Source organism: Marmota marmota, unplaced genomic scaffold (genome assembly GCF_001458135.2).
Source record: "Marmota marmota marmota unplaced genomic scaffold, marMar, whole genome shotgun sequence".
In the NCBI taxonomy this organism is placed as follows: Eukaryota; Metazoa; Chordata; class Mammalia; order Rodentia; family Sciuridae; genus Marmota; species Marmota marmota.
Window position 1 is genome coordinate 1,694,318 of NW_026000245.1, and position 21,522 is coordinate 1,715,839.

The 21,522-nt window shown below is 35.1% G+C and overlaps 1 protein-coding gene across 1 annotated transcript in view; it reads right to left on the minus strand.

The window, feature by feature from the left end:
- Mei4 (meiotic double-stranded break formation protein 4) overlaps positions 1-21,522 on the minus strand; it is a 182,207-nt gene that overhangs the window by 140,734 nt on the left and 19,951 nt on the right. Inside the window, exon 2 of the mRNA XM_015506605.2 lies at positions 15,100-15,348. Within this exon, the coding sequence (XP_015362091.1) occupies positions 15,100-15,331 (232 nt within the window). The 5' untranslated portion in view covers positions 15,332-15,348. The remainder of the gene's footprint in view (positions 1-15,099; positions 15,349-21,522) is intronic.

Here is a 21,522-nt window from a genome sequence, read left to right on the forward strand (position 1 = left end):
CAACTGACTCCTAAGAGAAGCAGATCACCAGACTGATAGCAGTACACTGAGAATCTTCCTTCTTTTGCTACTAGACTAGAATTCAAAATATGACAATCAATGATGCTCACTGTTCAATTTTACTACTAGAAGAAGAAAATGTGTACAACATCCTTAAACATTTGTTTTCCCTTGCCCACTGACAGAATCTGCCAAATCAGCTAGATACAGGTCTCTTCAAGATAGAATGAAACAGTTAAATTCCTAATTCCTAAAGCAACTCTTAGGTTCTTCTGATGCTAAGGGATAGATGGCAATTCCCACAAGACTGTCAAAGTCAGGGGGAAGGAAACTATTGTTTATTTTTGCCTACATAAAGTAAGTATCATGGTAAGCAGTCCCAATGAAACTCCCCCACTCTCTTCATTATCCTCACCACTAGCACCCTCAATTTTACAGAGCAGAGAAGTATCATGATAAGTAACTGATGTGCCCCAAAGACTTTAGCTGAGATTCAAACCAAATTTATCTAACTCTAAAACCCATGCTCTTTCCAATTAGCACTCTGCCTCCAGAATTTGTCTTTAGTAACCATTTCTCCTCTGAAAGTACCTCCTCCTCTTCCTTCACTGGTGTTCTTTTCATTCATATTATATAACGAGAATGGTGTTTTAGGTATTGCCCTTTTCTCATCCATTCCAGTTGTCAGAATTGATGCCACAATCACATCACTTCCATTTACTTCTTAGATATTTTCTGGTAAACATCTAAATCTATGATATTAATGCTATAAAATTGAAGTTATACTACATCTTCCAGGAATATAAAAATGTCTCATTAGTTGGGGGGAAAAAGCATGTTCTACAAAGCTATAATTCCATAATTATTTAAACAAATTTAACAGTTGAAAATTCTTAGGAAATTTGTTTGATAGCAGTATTAAAATAAGAATTTACAAATTAAGACAATGCTGCCACAAATTTTAGCATAATTTTAGCTAAAAACTAGGTAGTTTAGTGTTTGTGTTTATTTATAGATACAAACTACCTTCTTAATTGTCTACTCATAAATTGTGCTAAAGAAAGCATGTCCATATCAACTGATACAGGGTCTTTTGGAAAGTTCCATTGTATTGCCATTAATAATGATACTTGCCCCTTTCTGAAGAGGCATTTTAACTCACCATTTGCTGTGAATATTATTACAAATTGAACGACATAGAAATCATAGCAGTAACATTACATGTTCCATTTTAAAAGTATAGTACAATTTGTTCAATAAGTTATATAATAAAAGAAACAATACAGAGGGAAGAGCAGAAATACAACTGATTTCTAATTTGAAAAAGATTTGCTTTATAAAGTGCCTTTTGAAGATGAAGGAAACTGTCTACTACTATCTCTACCTTAATAAAAGACAAAGTGCAGTTGGAATGAATGCTAGTTTTCATTTTATGATTGTTCACTATCCACACTAGGGAGCTTGAGATCCCTACCAAGAGCTCAATTCCAAATCTAGCCATCCACCAGCATGCCTAAAAACACACCAACAGACAATTTCAACTGCCAGAGATCCAATATCCCTGCTCACCAATGTCATTCATGCTTTCGAATCTCACAATTACAGTTAAATAGTATATAAAAATCTAGAGTCAGCTGTATCCCTGGAAAGGGCCATGTCAGTATCCTCCATTCTTCCAGCTTTGTTAGGGTATGACTGATATGTCCCATTACTTCACATATTTAGCATTTTTATGTGGAAAGAACATTTAAGACCTGTTCGCTTAGCAATTTTTACAGATATATTATTATTAGCTATAATCATTAGGCTGTAGAATAGATCTCCAGAATTTATCCTATCTAACTGAAACCTGGTACCTTTTGACCAGCGTCTCCCCATTCTTTCCCTAGCTTTCAGTCCCTAAAGGGTAACTGCATGATCTAACTTATATGTAGTATAGAAAAGCTTTGAACTCATAGAAGCAAAGAGTAAAATGATGGTTCCAGTCTTTGTAATAAAGAACTGCTGAGATCCCCATTAGAATAAAGGGATTCAAATTACATGAGATTAATAGTAAAAACTGGCAATAAGGGAATTTGGGTTGAATACAGAATATGAAAGTGTTGGGTAAGATTTCAGGGATACAAAAATGGTGGAAGCAGGTATGTGAACATGCCACTGGAGGACAAGACAAGGAGATGAGTCATTATGTCCCTATTTACAATAAGATCCATTAGTATAGCAATTCTCACAACTTAGGACTTATTACCCATAACTCCCATCACAGATTTGGTATTCTAAAATGACCAATGGAGGTGAAGTGGGCAGTATTCTAATTAGATTTTCTAAAGTAATCAATGGGGAAAAATTGAACACTATTCTTATCAGGTATAATTATAAGCTATAAGGTAGTATTATAAGGTATTATCATAACCAATGGGAGAAAATGGGGTAAAGTATTCAATCCAGTATGTATAGGGAAGAGACCACCTCACAGCTCCATGCTTAAGACACCAATTTCCAGACACTGGAGCCTTGAAACCTTTCTCTCTTACTTGGCCCACTTCATTCTCTCTTATGAAATGCTACCTTCATCTTCATCTTCAATAAAGCTGTACTTTGCCTGTTACTTCTGTGTATCTTGCTCAATTCTTTATTCAGGACATGAAGGACCTGCCCCCGCAACTAGACACATAATGATAACAAAGGTCTCAATCTTGGTTGTATTTTAGAATAACCTAAAGACTGAAAAAGCACTGATGACTGGGTCCAAATCTCAGAAATTCTGACATGATTAGTCAGGAGTGGGACCTCATCATCTCATAATTCTACCACATAGTCTGAGTTGAGAACCGGCACCTAGAATAGCCTTAGATCTACCAAATACTACAGAGCAAAGACTTTCAGAAAGTCTTTTTAAGAAATAAAAATAAATTTTCAAAATTAAAGTTACAAATCCTATTATGGCACTTTTTTCATACCTATGGGAACTCCTCACCACTGACATAGGCCTGCAGATACAAAAAGGCCTGGATTGATGTGGTATTTACTGTGAAAAAAGCTAAATGAGCACCTCAGTTTGTCATCACTGTGCTCACTATCACAGCTAACTGTGCAGTTCTTTAAAGAGAAGTTTCAGAGGGATTGGAAAAGTACAGATCACAGAGGCACACAGTTCTCTGGGTCCAGCTCCTGCTGTATCTCTCACCCTGTCAGACATCAGAAAGCTTGCAGCCACACAAAGCAGCCCACCAGCACAGACTTGGCCTACTTTATGCTGACTCCTGCTTGGAAATTATAGATATGATGAGATGCCTTGTGGTTCACAGAATGTAAGCTAATCAGATGAGGATAAACATGTCATAAAAATACATAGGTAGAAATAACTTCAGAGTTATTAAAAGGATGATAAATTATTAACAAAATTAGGTATTTAAATATGCAAACTGGCCAGACACAGTGGCGCACACCTGTAATCCTCACCACTTGGGAGGCTGACAGGAGGATCGTGAGTTCAAAGCCAGCCTCAGCAAAAGCGAGGCACTAAACAAATCAGTGAGATCCTGTCTCTAAATATAATACAAAAAGGGCTGGGGATGTGGCTCAGTGGCCGAGTGCCCCTGACTTCAATCCCCAGTACCCAATAAATAAATAACTAGATAAATAAGCAAACTTCGATCTAACTTGTATGACTTGGGTCAAAGAATAGGTAATTTTCTTAAAAACATCATTTTACAGAAAGAAACTGACATACTATACTAAATTCCAGAGGGAAAGGTATTTATTAGAATAATAATGGGCAAGACAAAGGTTACTAAATTCTGTATATTCTGTTCTATTGATAAATTAGAACACTTTAAACACTGGGAAAAGGATTTAAAAGGACTATAGCATCTAAATTTTTAGCAGTTACTTCATCACCAAGTAATATGTGTCAAGTTATTATGTAAAATGTCAACCTTTTGTATGTATTGGAATTTATATAGAAAAACATGTCTTACCTCATGAAAATTTTTTCTGCAGCTTCATATTTACAGGCTTCATCAGAGATGATAATTGAAATTAATCCCAGAAACATCTTTAAGAAACTATGTACAAGATCTCAGTGGGCCTAGCACCACAGGAGAATGCAAAACAACTCAGTTTTTATTCTTCACGTGACTTATTAATCTAAAAGAGTAATGAAGAATTTTTAAAGGAAAGCTTTTGAAAACATAAAAACCAGCTCTCTGGAGGAAATCTTTTTCTTGTGAATTTTAAAGCACAAGATTGGCAGACATACTCTGACTGTATTAAAGATACATAAGCAATATTTCTCTTCAACTCTGAGAAAAATCAGAGAATGAAAACACAAAAAATTATAACATATGTACTATAAAATAATTGATGTGATACAATGGATCTGTTCAGGGGTGAGAACAGCTCACAATACCTCCATGTCTCTTTCACTCACATAGAACCCAAAGCAGAAGCACTCTCCACTGTAGTTAATTATCATACTAATGCTAGGAAAAGCTCAGAAGCAATTTACATTTGAAAATTCATGTAAACAATGTTTACAAAACAGGAGATTCAAGGGAAAAGATCATTTACCTGGAGTAGCAAAAAAAATTTAATGACTTCTCTCCTTGTAATAGGCACTACCACATAAGTCACAAGAGGTGACATAAGTCACATGTGTACTGACCCCATGTTACCTCAACAGAGATTCACTTCCAAGAAACTAAGCAGTATTTTTTTTTTTGAGTCCTGAGGATCACACTCAGAGCCTAGGAAAGCACTCTACTGCTGAGCTACATCACCAGCCTCCAAAGCACTATTTTCTGCTGGTTTTGTACCACTTTTACATAAACATGTAACATATGATAAACATCCTCATATTCTACTTAGGAATTCACTCAAATTAATTTTATTTCCAGGTTAACTATTTCAGCTTTCAGTATTACCTAAAACCTAATGCAAGTATATGTACTTATAGCTCCACATGTGTGACAAGTTACTTAACTCTGCTTTCCTAGGTTCTTTATGATCAAGACAACTGGTAGGGATGACTTCTTAGACAAGAATTAGAACTGCAGAGAAAGAAATGCTAAGAAAAAAAATCCAAAGGCAGTTGGAAAACAAAAAGAAACAATAGGATGAGGAGACAGATTACAAATAAGAGCCACTAGAGGAGCAATAGGAGAAGAAAGTGGACCTTAAAGGATAAGTCCTGAAGAGCTGCCAGAAATGAACTCAGCAAAACTGCAAATAAAGAAAGACCTACTCCTACCTTCACAAGAGTTTCAGAAAAAGAGATGTGTGCCCCTTGCTGAGGTGAAGACTATCCCCTTATCCTCTATATTCCTTTTAGATTTAAGGCCTTAGGCCACCTATGATTCCTTTGTTATCCTCTTCTTTCTTTATCTTCTTTTCTCTCTGCTAATTCCTTCCCATCAACCTACCAGCATGCTGCCCCTCTACTTACACCCTCTTACACCCTCCTCAACTGCCAACCTATCTTTTTTTCTTTATTTTCTTTAACAGCAAAGCCCCTTAAAGAAGAAAAATAGTTCTTGTTAGTGAGAAGTAGTAGTCAGACCAACAGTACTAGAAGCTTATCAGAAATATGGCATCTCAGGCCTACTCCATTTACAGTTTCTCATTTCCTCTTGCTTTGATAGTTGGATTAATATTATGCTTTATATTTTTCCAGCCTGAGGTCCAGAGCTATCTATTTGAAATATATTCACTGAACAATAAATTTATTCTGAAAAATAAATTTCAGTGTGTCTGGGACCTAAATCTTAAATCTAAAATTTTCATGGAATATTTAGCTTTCTAGTACCCTCTTAAAATTTAAAAACTATAGATTAACAGCAAGGTATTTTTAAAAAGAGACAAAACATGCCAAAAACTAAATATAATCCTAAATATAAGAAGAATATTAACATTTGCTTCAGGGCTTGAGATATAGCTCAATGGTAGATCATTCATTAAGCATGAATGAGCCCTGGTTTCAATTCTACGCACCAAAAAAATAAAAATAAAAACTTTTGCTATAGGTTAAACTATCAACAACAACAACAAAACAGTAAGGACATCAAAAAATTCCACAAGAAAAATCACACTGAGCAAATGCTTAGGAACCCAAAAGTTATTTAGCTTTTATTTCACAAATAGGAAATTAATATTGTCATCCTTCACTTGTTCTGATCTGATTAAACTACTATATGTGTACATGTTCCCCACAAAGGTAGGTCCCCTGGGGCTCACCCTACCTTAGTGGGTATCCTTCCCTAAGATGCTGGATTCTACTCTCTGTATCCTACTTCCATTGCTGCAGGGGCTTGGCAAATCCCAACTAACTAGAAATAGCAAATATTCTTGCTAAGAATATTTTGTTCCAAGTATTAACACTTATACCACCTCTAAACTTACTTATTCAACAAACACTCAAAACTTACCCCCACCAAAATAGGCGCCATGCTAACCAAAGGAGTACAGTAGTGATGAAAACAGACACAATTCCCATGAGCATGAAATTTAGGTCCCACAGAGAAGACAGACTGCTCAAACAATTGTAATTTAGCTCACATGTGCTGTGAAAAGTACAGAATATTATGCATATCCACAGCAGAAGAATATAATCTAGGCTAGTGAGGTAGTCAGAGAAGGCAGAGGAATATTAAAACTACATCATAAAAATGAAGAATACACAGCCAGACGGAACAGAGGAGGAGAATATACCCTACAGAGAGAAACAAAATTTGTACAGGCCTGGAACAGGCTGAGAAGAATAAGACAGTAGTGTGAGTGAAAGAAATTCAGTGTGTTGCAGTTAAGGACATGAAGGGAAATGGTGGTAAGAGATTAGGCTGAAGAGATAAGCAAGCACCAAATACTGAAAAAGTCTATAATCTAGATTTTTGGATTTCATCAAGTAAATGAGAGGACTTAAGAATGGCCTATGATCTATATTGAAAGTGGTAAGGCTACAACTAATGACATACAGTTTAGTAAAGATAAATTAAGCAAAAGAGCTTGGAAAACAAAAACATAAGCATATGTCTTTGTGTGTGTGTATGATATATTAGAAGTTTCATATATTATACATATATGTTATATATAATAATATATACTAATAAATACATATATACAATTAGACATATATGTCTAACTGGCATAAAATAGGCAAAACTACTTTTGGAGTTTTGAAATGGAGAGAATTAGAGATTCCAGCTATACACAGAAAGTAGAGTCCACGTAACTTGGGGATTACCTAGACATCCAACAAGCCTTCCTAGAACCCAGCTTTGGCAAAGATGGTGGCTGTATCATATGCACAGATTTAGAGCCCTGCACCAGGACCAGACTTGGGTTGAATGATGACTTCTATTTGAAAAACTCCATATTGTAGAATTCCTATGTATAAGCCCAACTTCTAAACCTCTGTTGCTTCTTTTAGATATCATTCTTGGGTTTGGACCATATAACTCCTTATCTCTACACACCATTCTTACCAGAGACAGGTCATATTATGATAATTAAGATTTTACGTTTCTAAATCATTGCCTTAATGTAATTACAATCATTTGATATTATGAGCCTTTTTAAACATAATTTTAATTTCTTTGTTTGCCGATGGTCTATCACTAGATTAATTCAATTTTTATGTAATGATTAAAACATGTCTAATATGTAATTACAAATTTACACCATTGTAGAGCCTTTCATTAAAATCTCTACTAAATTAAGAACGTGGTTCTGATGTTTACGTTTATTATTTAGGCAAATTTCCATCATTATCATATTTGACAATTTCTATTATGAGCACTTATATGAAAACTGAGAAGGAAATGTTTATGTTTTCATTTTCCAAGCTCTTTTGGCATCTATAAAACAGTAAATATCCCAATTTATAATTACTGAGCTCCATGGTTGTGACTATAAGGCGGTTATTTGCAATGTTTCTTAGTACATGGTCTGGCAAAGAATGAGAAGGAGAAAAAGAAATTGGATTGAGGCTGAGTGGGCTGTGACCAGGAAAATGGCAGTAAGGAGACTAAGGCAAGCTGCAGCCTGGGTCTGGCCAGGTACATGTGGGGCTGCAATGATATCCAGCTCCTATTTTGTCTCTGGTTGCCACCAGTCCAGCTAAGAATCTTTTCCTGAACTAGGATTTATACAAGATGAGAAATAAAAAAATGGGGAAGCAATGGAACTCTGATGATTTAATCCTCAGGGAATAAGGTAAGCGAAAGGGAATGAGGAGAAAATTTAAGAAATGTCAGCTAGAAGGACTGGGAAACTCCCAAAGCCATTTCATTGGGAAACAACTGAATTTCCCAAGAGCCCAAACCTAGAAGAGCTAAGTTCAACCATAACTAATTATATTACTCATATGCTAAATTTGTTTCTATAGTTCTAGCCTGCTCATCCCTTCTGAGTTTTCGAATCATACTTCTGCCTTCCTTCTAGGTAACCCCTTTAAATCCCAGAGATTAGTCCACACTCAGAAAAGCCTGGACTCAACCTTCTATCATATAAGCTTATTTCTCTGTTTACCATTCATGCATCCCACAACTACTACCCCAAATTCTCTATACAAGTGACCTATACTCAATGAACACTTACTAAATAAATGTGTAAATTAATAAATTAATTTGGTTTGGTTTTCTCTTAGCTTCTTTTCACTGTAACCAGTTGTTTGTTCATCCAATAGCCTAGCTATCATTTATAAAGACATTAAGAAATTAAATGGGGGCTGGGGTTATGGCTCAGTGGTAGAGTGCTTGCCTAGCATGTGCGAAGCCGTGGATTCAATCTTCAGCATCACATAAAAATAAATAAAAAAATAAAGGTATTGTGTACAACTAAAAAATAAATTTTTTTAAAAAAAGAAATTAAATGGTGGACAGCAATACTGGCCAAATTATATTGTTATATTGTGAGCATGCACAAATATGTAACAAGAAATCTCATCATTATGTACAAGTACAATGCACTAATAAAAAATGTAGAAAAAATAAATACAATTTTTTAAAAAACTTAAAATTGTAAAGGAAAATATCTGACACTTCATCTATCTATTTCGTACCTGTGAATGCCAAATTACTGTATAAGTACAGATAACTGTCCAGATTGCTCCCTGGCCCTGGTATCCACACAAACAAGTGCGCTCAAATTTTAATCCTAACTCTGTTCATTAAGCAATTTTTCCAAATAATGAAGCCCTGTTCCTGACATCCTACCCCTTTCAATTCTTAGTTTACATTTAGGGTAAGGACAGCCATTGATGCCTTCCTGGCTAGTCTGTGTTTGGAGTCTCCCTCATCTACGTACTCAGTCCTTAACTAAATCCTTGCCAACATCATGAAGTCATCTTGAACAGGAAGCTGTTCTAGATTAAACAATATATTTTTCTCTCTGGTCTTCTCCCCAAAGACCAGGAAGATTAACTGGGAGAGAAAAATAGCATTTCATTCTTGATCTTCCCTGCTTCCCCACTATTTTGTTTGATGTGCTCAGATTCTAGGAACAAGATAAGCACTAACCTCTAGGGTACATAAAGAACTCAAAAAGCTAAGCACACACAAAAAAATAACAAATAACCCAATTAATAAATGGGCCAAGGACCTGAACAGACTTCTCAGAAGATGATATACAATCAATCAACAAACATATGAAACATGTTCATCATCGCTAGCAATTAGAGAAATGCAAATCAAAACCACTTTAAGATTTCATCTCACTCCAGTCAGAATGAAAGCTATTATAAATAAAAATGACAATAAGTGCTAGTGAGGATATGGGGGAAAAGGTATACTCATACACTGGTGGTGAGACTGCAAATTAGTGCAGCCAATATGGAAAGCAGTATGGAGATTTCTTGGAAAATTGTGAATGGAACCACCATTTGACCCAGCTATCCCCCTCCTTGGTCTATATGTAAAGGACTTAAAAACAGCATACTACAGTGACATAGCCACATCAATGTTTTTAGCAGCACAATTCACAATAGCTAAACTGTGGAACCAACCTAGGTGCCCTTCAGTAGATGAACGGATAAAAAAAAAAATGTAGCATATCATATATACACAATGGAATATTACTCAGCAATAAAAGAGAATAAAATCATGGCATTTGCAGGTAAATGGATGGAGTTAGAGAAGATAACTAAGTGAAGTGAGCCAATCCCAAAACACCAAATGTCAAATGTTTTCTCTGATATAAGGAAGTTGATTCATAGTGGGATAGGGAGAGGGAGCATGGGAGGAATAGATGAACTCTAGATAGGGCAGAGGGGTTGGAGGGGCAGGGAGGGAGCATGGGGTTAAAAATGATGGTGGAATGTGATGGTCATTATTATCCAAAGTACATGTATGAAGACACGAATTGGTGTGAATATTCTTTGTATACAACTAGAGATATGAAAAATTGTGCTCTATATATGTAATAAGAATTGTAATGCATTCCACTGTCATATATAAACAAATAAATAAAAACAATGCCTTAAACCACTGCCCACCCTTTTTAAAAAGTCTTTAAGGAGGTAATCCTAGAGCTTCTCCAGCTACTCAACAATGTCAACAACAAGGACTAACCCTTCTCATTCTCCTGGTGCATCAGTCATGGCATGTCAGCATTAATTTTTTGAGATGGCCATATTAAAGTTGCAAAATGGTTACCAGAGTTCCAGGCATCATTTCCTCATTTGGCAGTGCTGCATACTGGAATCAAGAAGGAATCAAGAAGCTGAGGTTCAAAATTTTCAAAACTACTCTCTTTCCTGGGCCTCTATTTCTTCACCCAAATGAGCAAATCTTGATCAAAAGCTCAGAAGGTTACTTTTTAACCTTTACTGGCCAGAATTAGGCCAAACTTATATCAAAAGTGGCAAAATAAGTCTAAGCCTTTTAAGTATTATCCTAATGGGCATGAGCATAGTTATGTACAAGAAAAATTTTAGTGCTTTAGAAACAAAGGAGTTGCCTCATTCAGTAGATAATCATATCTGCCTCCCATCACCAAAATTTTTTTGAGAAATCTGTCACTGAATACCTGGGATTCTTTTCCTTCCTTCCTTCCTTCCTTCCTTCCTTCCTTCCTTCCTTCCTCCCTTCCTTCTCCCCTTCCTTTCCTTCTCCTCTCCCTACCTCCTTTGTCCTATTTCCTTCCCTCCTTCCTTTGTCCTTTCTTTAAAGTGCTAGTAAACATTTAAGTAAAATGAAAACGTGACATAATTCCAGAATCAAGTTTTATTTATCCCTTCTCTGTACAGTCTAGACCCTTAATAAATATAATAAAGAAGTATGTTTCTCGTTGAAAAGCTGTAGAAAAATAAATTAGAAAAAAGAAGTAGCTGACTTCCAGAAATGCCATATAAACCGTATCATCATTCCTTATTTGTTTATTTTGCCATTTCTGCTCTGCTTTATTTAATTCTGAATTGCTCAGTTGGTTTAGTGGATACTTGATGCTGTAAATTAAGTTCCCCAGCCTCTCAATCTGTCAAGAAGCATTCAATTCAACAACTATTGAGAGCCTTCTGTCTTCTTAAACACTCAAGAACAGTTGCACATATAAAGTAACCCAGAAAATACCAAAAAGATATTTTAATAACTACGACCATAAAACAGCTTTCATTTTCAAGAATGAAGGTTTCTTAGAGAAAGACATATCAGCCTTGTGAATTATACATCTTTAAATAACTATGTTTTTTCTTTAATTTTCCTATCAATGTAATAACCTTCTTCTACAATTCTGTCTTCCCTTTACCGGTTATTTCATTTATCTGAATCTATGTGCTTAGTCCTTTCTATTGAAGTCTAAGCTAACAGATGGAGAGACAGATTACTTCCAAACATCTGCACTGAAATGCTTTACCTGCAACTCCTGCTGCGAGTAAAAGGGATTTTAATTACATGATTTTTGAAAATTTCTCTCACCGGCATTTTAAGTGAAAAGTGCTCAGCGTAAAAACAAGTTATCACCCAGGCTCCTATTGTTTTGTGAAACACACTCATCTTGCAAACGAGTAAAAAGCACCATCTCAGTGTTATAAATAGACCTTTGATGGAAGGCAACCACTTGATGTCATGAATGTTTATGATAATCATAATTTAGGATTACTGGAAATTTTTGTACTTATGTCATCATATTAACTCTAGAACAGGTTAGAAAAAATGAGGAACAATTGATGATGTTTGCCATTCATTCATTGGGAAGACTCAAAAAGACTATTAATAAGAAGGACTCTTCGGAAAACTAAAATATGCCTATAAATTATGACACTATTTTGGCTTAGATATGAGATTTTAGTAACATCTGAGTATTAGGACCTCAGCTTTCCTGATTAATTCCCCAAAGAAAAGTTAGGGAGTCCCCACTTTCCCAGTGCATGTATGTATGTAAACTATACTTGCATACTCTTACTGTGATGCTGCCTTCTTATTCTGTTTATCCCTGGAAAGTTGGATTCTGTTAGTCTTTTTCCCCCACCCTTACAGCTCAATTCTTGAGTCTCATCTACAGCTATAACTTCAACTATTATGAACACACCAAAATATCCTAAATTTGTTTCTATAGTTCATCCCTTCTGAGTTTTCAAATAATACTTCTGCCTTTCTTCTAGGTAACCCCTTTAAATACCAGAGATTAGCCCACACTCAAGACAAACTTGGACTCAACCTTCTAGTATTATAATTCATTTAATAAACCAAGGTGGAAACCTCAATTATTTTCTATACCTATATCTCCTTAATTACTCTCCTAATCTATTCACAAATGTCCAAAGTGTCTACCCAGAAATTGTTCATTAAAGTCTGCCCTTTAGTCCTATCATAGATCTAGTTCAACTCATCATTTTTCACGAGGGCTTTGTCCATTTTCTGTTGCCCTAACCCAATACCACAGACTATGTAATTTACAAAGAATAAAGGTTTATTCAACTTACTGTTTCTAGAGGTCTAAAGTCAAGGGGCCACATCTGTTAAGGGCCTTCTGGCTGGTTGGAATGCTCTACAGAGTCACAAGAGCATCATGGGGCAAGAGGGGTACATACTTCAGATATAGCCAAAGTGGCTTTTATAATAGACCCACTCTCAAGATAATCCATTAACCCATTAATTCATTAATCCATTCTAATCATCTCTTAAAGGTCCCATCTGGTCCCATCTCTTACACAATAAGGATTAAATTGTAACATGAGTTTTGGTGGAAACATTCAAACCATAGCATGAGCTTTGGTGAAAAGCTTTGACAACTGGTCTCCTGTCCTACAATTATTGCTACAGACAAAGTATCCTTTGAAAACTGGTCTCCTGTCCTCCAATTATTGCTACAGACAAAACATCCTCTGTGACCTATAGCCATTCTATAACCATTTATCCAACACCTTCTTATGTAACAAGCTTTATGCTAGGCATTTAGTAAAAAGTACAAGGAAAATCAAAGACCTCTCCTCATGAACTCAGACTATAGTTCAGATGATATGCAGTGGTCAGGAAAGACCTCACTGAGGTAGTGTCATTTAGAATAAAACCTGCAGAAAAATAAGACACCACCCACAAAACAGTCAAAGAGGATAACAGAGGTCCAAGGTGAGAAAGAGCCTTCAAGGGCTGGAGGTAAAGCCACAGTCGCTGAAGCCCCATTTACAATGAGGAGAGTATATTCCAAGAAGTGGAAGAGGTGAATCCAGGTGATACCATCTATAGCAGTATAGGCCATTCTTATAAGTCTGAATCTAACATGAAACAAAATTAGAAGCTAAGGAAGAGTTTTATGCAAAGAAGAAATATTGTCTGATTTACATTTTTAAAAATCCCAAAATCATGTTTCCCTATCACAAAGTGAATGTCAATCCTCTGCTTCAAAAACATCCTGAGGCAGGGCTGGGGTTGTGGCTCAGTGACAGAGCACTTGACTCTCACATGTGAGGCACTGCTTTTGATCCTCAGTACCACATAAAAATAAATCAACCAAATAAAGTTATTTTGTCCTTGTATAACACAAAAATATTTTTTAAAAAAATGTCCCATGGCTCTTGGTGAATGAGATGACACATTTCAGTTTACTCAAGTGAGCTGTGGTTTGCCCCTGTTGTCCAGTATAATTATTAATAGACACCCCCCCCACACCCACACACACACACACCTTTCACTCTCACAAAGGTCCTAATGGAGACTAAAATTGTATGGTCAACTTACTGATACATAATACAGGGATATATTCCTAAGGTTGATACTAAAGGGCCTTCTAAATCTGTTCCCAACTCACTTCATCCTTTCTTCCCCAGAAACCAGTCAGAATGAATGGCTTCCTCTTCTGCATTGTGTCAATCTCTCCATTATAATATTTAACACAAACAGGTTAATTATTTGTAGGTAGGTCTCTCTCCTGCTAGAATGTAGATATTTAATGGTGAGAAGAACACTGCCTCTTTCATGTTTTTAGGCCTTCATTATCCACTAAATGCCTGCATCAGAGTTGGTACTTGATATATGATTGCTAATTGAATGATTTCATATAAAAGCAAAATAAAATACATAGTAAGATAATAAAGTTGAACCAGGGGCTGTAATCTCAGCAGCTCAGGAGGCTGAGGCAGGAGAATCACAAGTTCAAAGCCAGGTCTCAGCAACTTAAGGAGGCCTTAAGTTAGCTAGACCCTGTCTCTAAATTTAAAAAAAAAATGTGTGTGTGTGTGTGTGTGTGTGTATATTTTAAAAGGGCTGGGAATATGGCTCAGTGGTTGAGCACACCTGGGTTTAGGAAGTAAGGAAGGATGGACGGACAGACAGAAGAAAGGAAGGAGTAAGTAAGTTAGCTGAACAATTAGATTTTAAAATGAATTTTTCCAGTAAGCATCAAACAGTATTACTGCTGTATCTAGGCTACTTTCTTTCTCTGTATTTCAAATTTCAAAATTTAATGTAAACCCATTCATTAAAAAGATACATTAAACTTTAAACAAATAACTAGAAGTAAAAAAATATATGTATAGGGCAAGAATAAGAAGATGACTAATTTTCAAGGAAATTCAGCAATTTCATGATTGGGTAATAAATTTCTAAATATGAACAGCTGAAATAAAATAGGTTAACACATTACCAAAACATGATTTCATATACTCACCACTCTTAATTGATCCTGAACAAATCCTACTCAGAAGAAGTTTTTGACGTAACTGTAGAACTTCGGCTTCCAAGGCTTCAACTTTTGACCTCCATTTCGACTCCTGCTTAGACACCAGTGCTGCAAGGTGCTCTGTGTATTCTCTGCTGCTTTTGTCTGCCGGTTTTAATCGGATAATTGCCAAGGCCAGAGCCAGTTTTGAAGTTCTCAAATACCACGCTCGAATATCCATCCTGGCTTTTGTCTCTACTATTTAATAAAAAAAAAAAAAAGTTACAGAAATTCTTTTCAACTTTTTCAGTATATATATATCTATATATATCAAATTTATAATACAACTTGATACCAGTAACAAAAAAATTCTCAGGAACTAAAAATAGTATGAGAAAGATATACAGAACAGAAATGTAGACACATGCATATTAAGTATATTAATAGATTCAAAATTGTAATTTTAGACAACTTGACAACTTCTTCGGGTGAGAAAAAACACAAATTAATTCATTTTGAGGCTTCTAACCAGGACAACACATCAGCAGCATCACTAAGGAAACTTAGTGCGTGCTGGACCCATTTGCCCAAAATTCTGATTCAGCATATCTGAGTTAGCACTGAGGTCCTTATATATTGAAGAGTGTCCACTGGGTAATCAGAACCACTACATAAATTATCCACTTAAATTTAAGCCCTTACTCTTCTCCTCTATGGACTTTTCCTTGCCCCCTCCTATCTATATGAAGAACAACTTTTAAATATTTGCTTCATATAAGTTGTGACTTTACTCTGATTCTGGACTTCCAGATATTTCCAATTGCCATCCTGAAAATACTTTTCCAAATCAAAAACATTACTGTCTTGTGATATGAATGTACGTAAGGGGACGACATGCTAGACCACTGAATTCATTAGCTTAATGTCATTATCTCTACTGAAATATAAGCCTCTTGTGGCCTCTATCACACTTTGTGTAATAATCATGGGAGTTTTATACATAAAATGTACTAAATAAAAAAACATTAATGAATATTATAACATTTAACACAAACAGGTTAATTATTTGAAGGTCTCTCTCCTGCTAGAAAGTAGGTACTTAATGTTGAGAAGAACACCTCCTCTTACATGTTTTTGGGTCTTCATTACCCACTAAATGCCTGTATCAGAGCTGGTACTTGACATATACTTGCTAAGTGAATTACTTTATATAAAGGCAAAATAAAATAAATGGGTTCACATCTGACTTGAAATAAAGTTAGAGAAAAAGAAAGAAGCATAGATATGAGGGCAATAAAGTTTGAAGGTTACCAGACAAATTCATTTTAAAATTTGATTATTCAACTTTATTTATTTATTTATTTATTTATTTGTACTGAGGATTAAACCCAGGGGTACTCAACCACTAAGCCACATCCCCAGCCTTTTAAATTTTTTTTTTTTTTTAATTTAGAGATGGACTCTCAAAGTACCTGTGCACATGTACTTCAACAAACTCCAGATCCAACCATTTGAATAAAAAACTGCATCCATACTTGAAGGTCAGGGAATAATAACCCCCAGGGAGAAAGAAGGCAAACAATGGGCTCTGGACTATGGACTTTCATCCCAGCAACAATTGATTTTGAACATTTACAACTGTTTTTCTGATTTAGACTTTGAACCTGCAAAACTATTTTCCTGACTGCCCAAGTCTCTAATGATTAAGTCACACTAAACATTCTGCTATGATTAAATCTGGTTAAAATCTATAAAAAACAGACTCCTTTTGTAACCAATTGCCATTTTTCTCCTCTGAAAATGTGACATTCCGCCGCTACTTAATAAAGACAGCTTGCTGATCCATTGAGGTCTGCTCCCATTTCTGTTATTTTGCTTAGGGTACTGAATAAATAAAGACTTTTTTCTTGTTATTATTCCCTAAACAACACTATGTAGCAACTGTTCACCTCAGCATTTACATTATATTAGGAATTATACGTAATCTAGAGACGATTTAAAGTACATGGAAGGATGTACACAGATCATATGAAAATACACCATACACAAAGGACTTCAGCATCCACAGATTATCATATCCATGGGGGTCCTGGAATCAGTTCCCCCAGGACATATAGGGAGAAACACACAATGTTTCAGAAAATTCAGGCCTTTTGGTTTATAGGGCAAGAAGAAGAAGATGTCTAATTTTCAAGAAAACTAAGCAATTTCATGTTGGGTAATATCTATTCTATTAACACAATTTCAGATTTTCACTCTACATTTCATACTTTATTTCCTTCAATTTCTCAAGCCTATCGTTCTACTACAATTGGATCACACTCAAATAGATAACAGCACAAGCTCATACCTGTTCACATCTCTGCTCATGAATTTTCCTCAGTTGTGTTGCCCTGATTCCCATATACTTACCAAAACCCTATCTGTGTATCCTTCAAAGAACAATTCATACAACACCATATGCCTTTTCAGGTAGCCAAATGCTATTTTATTATAATCATGATTAGACACAAAAATTTTGGTACAAAGTGTTTATCATAGCATGATTTTTTTATAAAATTGAAAACTGAGACTGACAAATAGTTATGTAAATAATGGTATTGTTGTAAAATTGACTATTAGTCATTAAAATTATATTTTCAGAGCTGTTTATTAGAATTTGAAGGTGTTAATGATATGCTGAGTGAAACAAAAACATGAAAGTATATGAATAATATGATCCCAAATATAAGGCAATAAGAAATAAAAAAAAAACGATAGAGGATTTATCTCCAACTATACAATTGTTGGTGATTTTTGTCTTCTTTTTTTTTCCATTTCTCTATATTTTCTAATATTTTGCAGGGAACACATGTCAAAGTAAAAAATTAAGAAAGAAAACAGATATCCAAAATCAAAGTACAGCTGCCATTTTTCTTTAACCTTCCACAACTATTGAATACACCAAGAACAATATACTATTAAGACAGATATACTAATTGGAGTTATAGCTCCATCTCTTTTAGTTTTTGTGCAACAATTCATTGGTGATTTATTCTCCATCTGTCTCATCAGGGACAGGAGCAATACTCTGACACTCCTTACTGTCAGAGAAGCACCCTGTGTGCAGGGCACAGTCATCTGGAAGATTCTCCCTCAAGAAGCAAGCCTGGTAGTGTATATAGCAGTACTGACCTCCCAACAAATCTAACCTATTAAAACATTATTCTATTAGAAAATAATCTCACATTCAGTTAGGAATAGTGGGAATCTAGGCTAAAAAGGAAAACAAGAAAAATAGCTTATTAGCACAAGAGGACAAAGAGTTCACTGGGTAATAAAAACACAGCCAATTCCCTGTCATCTTGAAGAGATATTTAATTAACTGATTTAACCAAGTTGATTACATCTTCTGATTTTTAAGTCATTGCCTGCAATTTGCTAATAATCTTAAAACCATGAGGAATATCAGTCATCAGAAAGAAAAAAAAAAAAGACCAAATTATATGGTCCTTCTGGATTATAACTATCTCAGGGTCACTCATTTGAATTAATTAGAATTGTATCACAAATGAACAGAACAATTGCTAATTAAATGTTTGACATAGGACTGTAGGATATAAATCACATTGGAAACACATACAGCTATAACGTAAACCAAACAGGACTGGGCTTTTAAACTGCTTCCTGATGTGTGTGTGTGTGTTTATAAATATTTCTTTTTAAATTTTAGAATAGTGTTTCTATCCTCCATGTGCCATTTACAAGATGAAGTAATTCTATTTTCCCTAAAATTTCATGGAAGAAAATATGAGCATCTGTGGCATAATAAGAAATATATATTTGGTCTTTGTCCCCAGTTTCTAACAGGAAGCTCCTAAATTCCTTGGAATTTCCTGAGTTGTGGGATATGCATTTATTCTAATGAGGTAAATTCCTATAGGCACCTAGACAGCTTCAGAATGGGGGCTGGCTTCCAGAAATACCAAACCATAATTATTAGAAGTCTGGAACTTTCATTTTCACCTACTCTTTCTACCCCCAACCTCTCTGGATAGAAGAGAAATTAGAGACTGAGTTAATAATGGATTGTGCCTAAATGATGAAACCTTTATTTAAAAAAAAAAAAAAAAAAAAAAAAAAAAAAACACCTTAAACAATGGAGTTCTAAGAGCTTCCAGGTTGATAAACACAGAAAGGTGCTAGGAGGGTTGTGCACCCCCAGTGTGGAAGCTCTGTGCAGGCTTCTTCCAGGGTGGCCTCCTAAGTCTTCCATCTGGCTGTTGCTGAGTTGCATCCTTTATGGTGAGCTGGTATTAAGCAGAGCTCTTTTCTGAGTTTCATGAGTTTTACTAGCAAATTATCAAACCTGATTGATAGGTTGTGATCTCTGACTTTGTAGCCAATTGGAACTAAGTGTAGGTAACCTGAGGACACTGTATTTGCAATAGGCATTTGAACTGAGGGTAGTCCTATGGAACTGATTCCTTACACTTGTGGAATCTGACATTAACTCCAGGTAGTTAGTGTCAGAATTAAATTGAATTATTAGATACTCAGTTTGTGTCTGGAGACTTAAGAAAATTGTTGTTTTGGAAAATACCCCAACTTCCTAAACATATTCTCTGTTTAATTGAGGAAAGATCAGTAGCAACTTTCAGAAAGCTTTTTAAAATTCAATTTATGCTCAAATAATTTCAGTAAATAATTAAAATGAACATTTAATGTTCCCCAAGAAGGTATTTAGTGTCTCTGAAAATTCTTAGTAGTTTAAAATATAAAATTTTTACAGTCTTTTTAAAACAGAGCATTAGTTCAACTTGGGTCTTCTTTGTCTTTGGATTTGGGAACAGTCCTTGTCACAGCCAAGCCCTCCAAAGGGCTGTGGAAAAAATCTAATCAGATTCCCAGGGCCCCAGATTTTCCTTCAGGTAATGCATGCTGCTCTTGTAATTTTTATATGAGCTATTTCTTTTGCCCTCACTTTCACCAAGTGAATTTTAATTGGGGAAAGACTAACTAAGCAATTCTCTGAACTATCAAAACAGTTCTGAATTATAATCTCAGATTCTAATGTTGGTTCAACTCTAAGATCACTGCTGAAAATTCTCCAATGAAAAACAGCCCCAGATCACTCCTGTGCCAGTCTAGTGAGAGTTTAAATTAGATAACCATTCAGGGAAATATTAAGTTCTAAGATTTTATCTTAAAACAATGATGAGACCAACATGTAAACTGTTACTCCCACAAATGATCCATAAAACTATTTTTGATTACCAAAAACGAAAAACAAACTACTGTCACCAGGCAGAACATCTAATAATAGAGATTAAGTTGCAATATAGCTTATAATTAAATTGAAAATGTTTTTGAGAATATTTAAATTATGGGAAAATAATCACATGATCTTGAATGCACAGTGAAACAGAATAAAATGTTAAATTTGAAAAATTCATATAAAAGGATAATGTATGTTGAGATTTAGAGAGAAAAGGGGGAAGGAAGGAGACAGAGTGGAAACAAAAGAAGGGAAAGAAGGAAGGAGGAAGGAAGAATAAAATAAGACTACAGACTCTGAGTTGAGGAAGTCTGAATGATAGTATTTTCTTGTTTTTACATTTCTATCATTTGCATATGTTCACAGTAAACATCATAAAATGCATGTGACAGGAAAATATCGTAGTACTAATCCTACAGAAATATTCCCTTGTCTACATTTTTCAAAGTAGAAATTATAGGGTATGCAGAAGAATGAACGTTATACAAAAATCAACTCAAATCGTATTAAAGGTTAAATTAAAGGTTAAACTGTAAAGCTACTAGAAGAAAACATAAGGAAAAAGCTGTCTGACATTACACCTGTCAAAGAATTTTTAAATATGATCCTACTAGCACAGGCAACAACAACAAAGACAAAGACAAATAGGATTGCATCACACCAAAAAGTTTCTTCACTATCACAGAAACAAGGAACAGAGTGAAGAGACAGTGTGTATGGATTGGAGAAAATAGTCACAACCCTAATTTGATAAACAATTAAAACCCCAAATATATAAAGACTTCAGTTCAACAGCAAGAGAACAAATAATTAAAAATGGTCAAGGAGTCTGAATAGCTATTCATCAAAAGAAGACATGCAAATAGACAAGAAGTATATGAAGAAATTCGCAACTTTACTTACCATCAAGAAATGCAGATTAAAACCACAATGCAATATCATGTCACACCTAGTAGAATGACTATTACCAAAAAGACAAAAGATACCAGGTGTTGGTGAGGATGTGAAGGAAAGAGGACACTTACTGTTGGTGGGGAAAAAAAATTAATCCAGCGACTATGGAAAACAGTAAAACAGTATGGAGTTTCTTCAAAATATTAAAAATAGAACTACCTTATGATCCAGCAATCCTATTTCTGGAGATATTTATATAACTCCAGAAATAAATTAAAAAA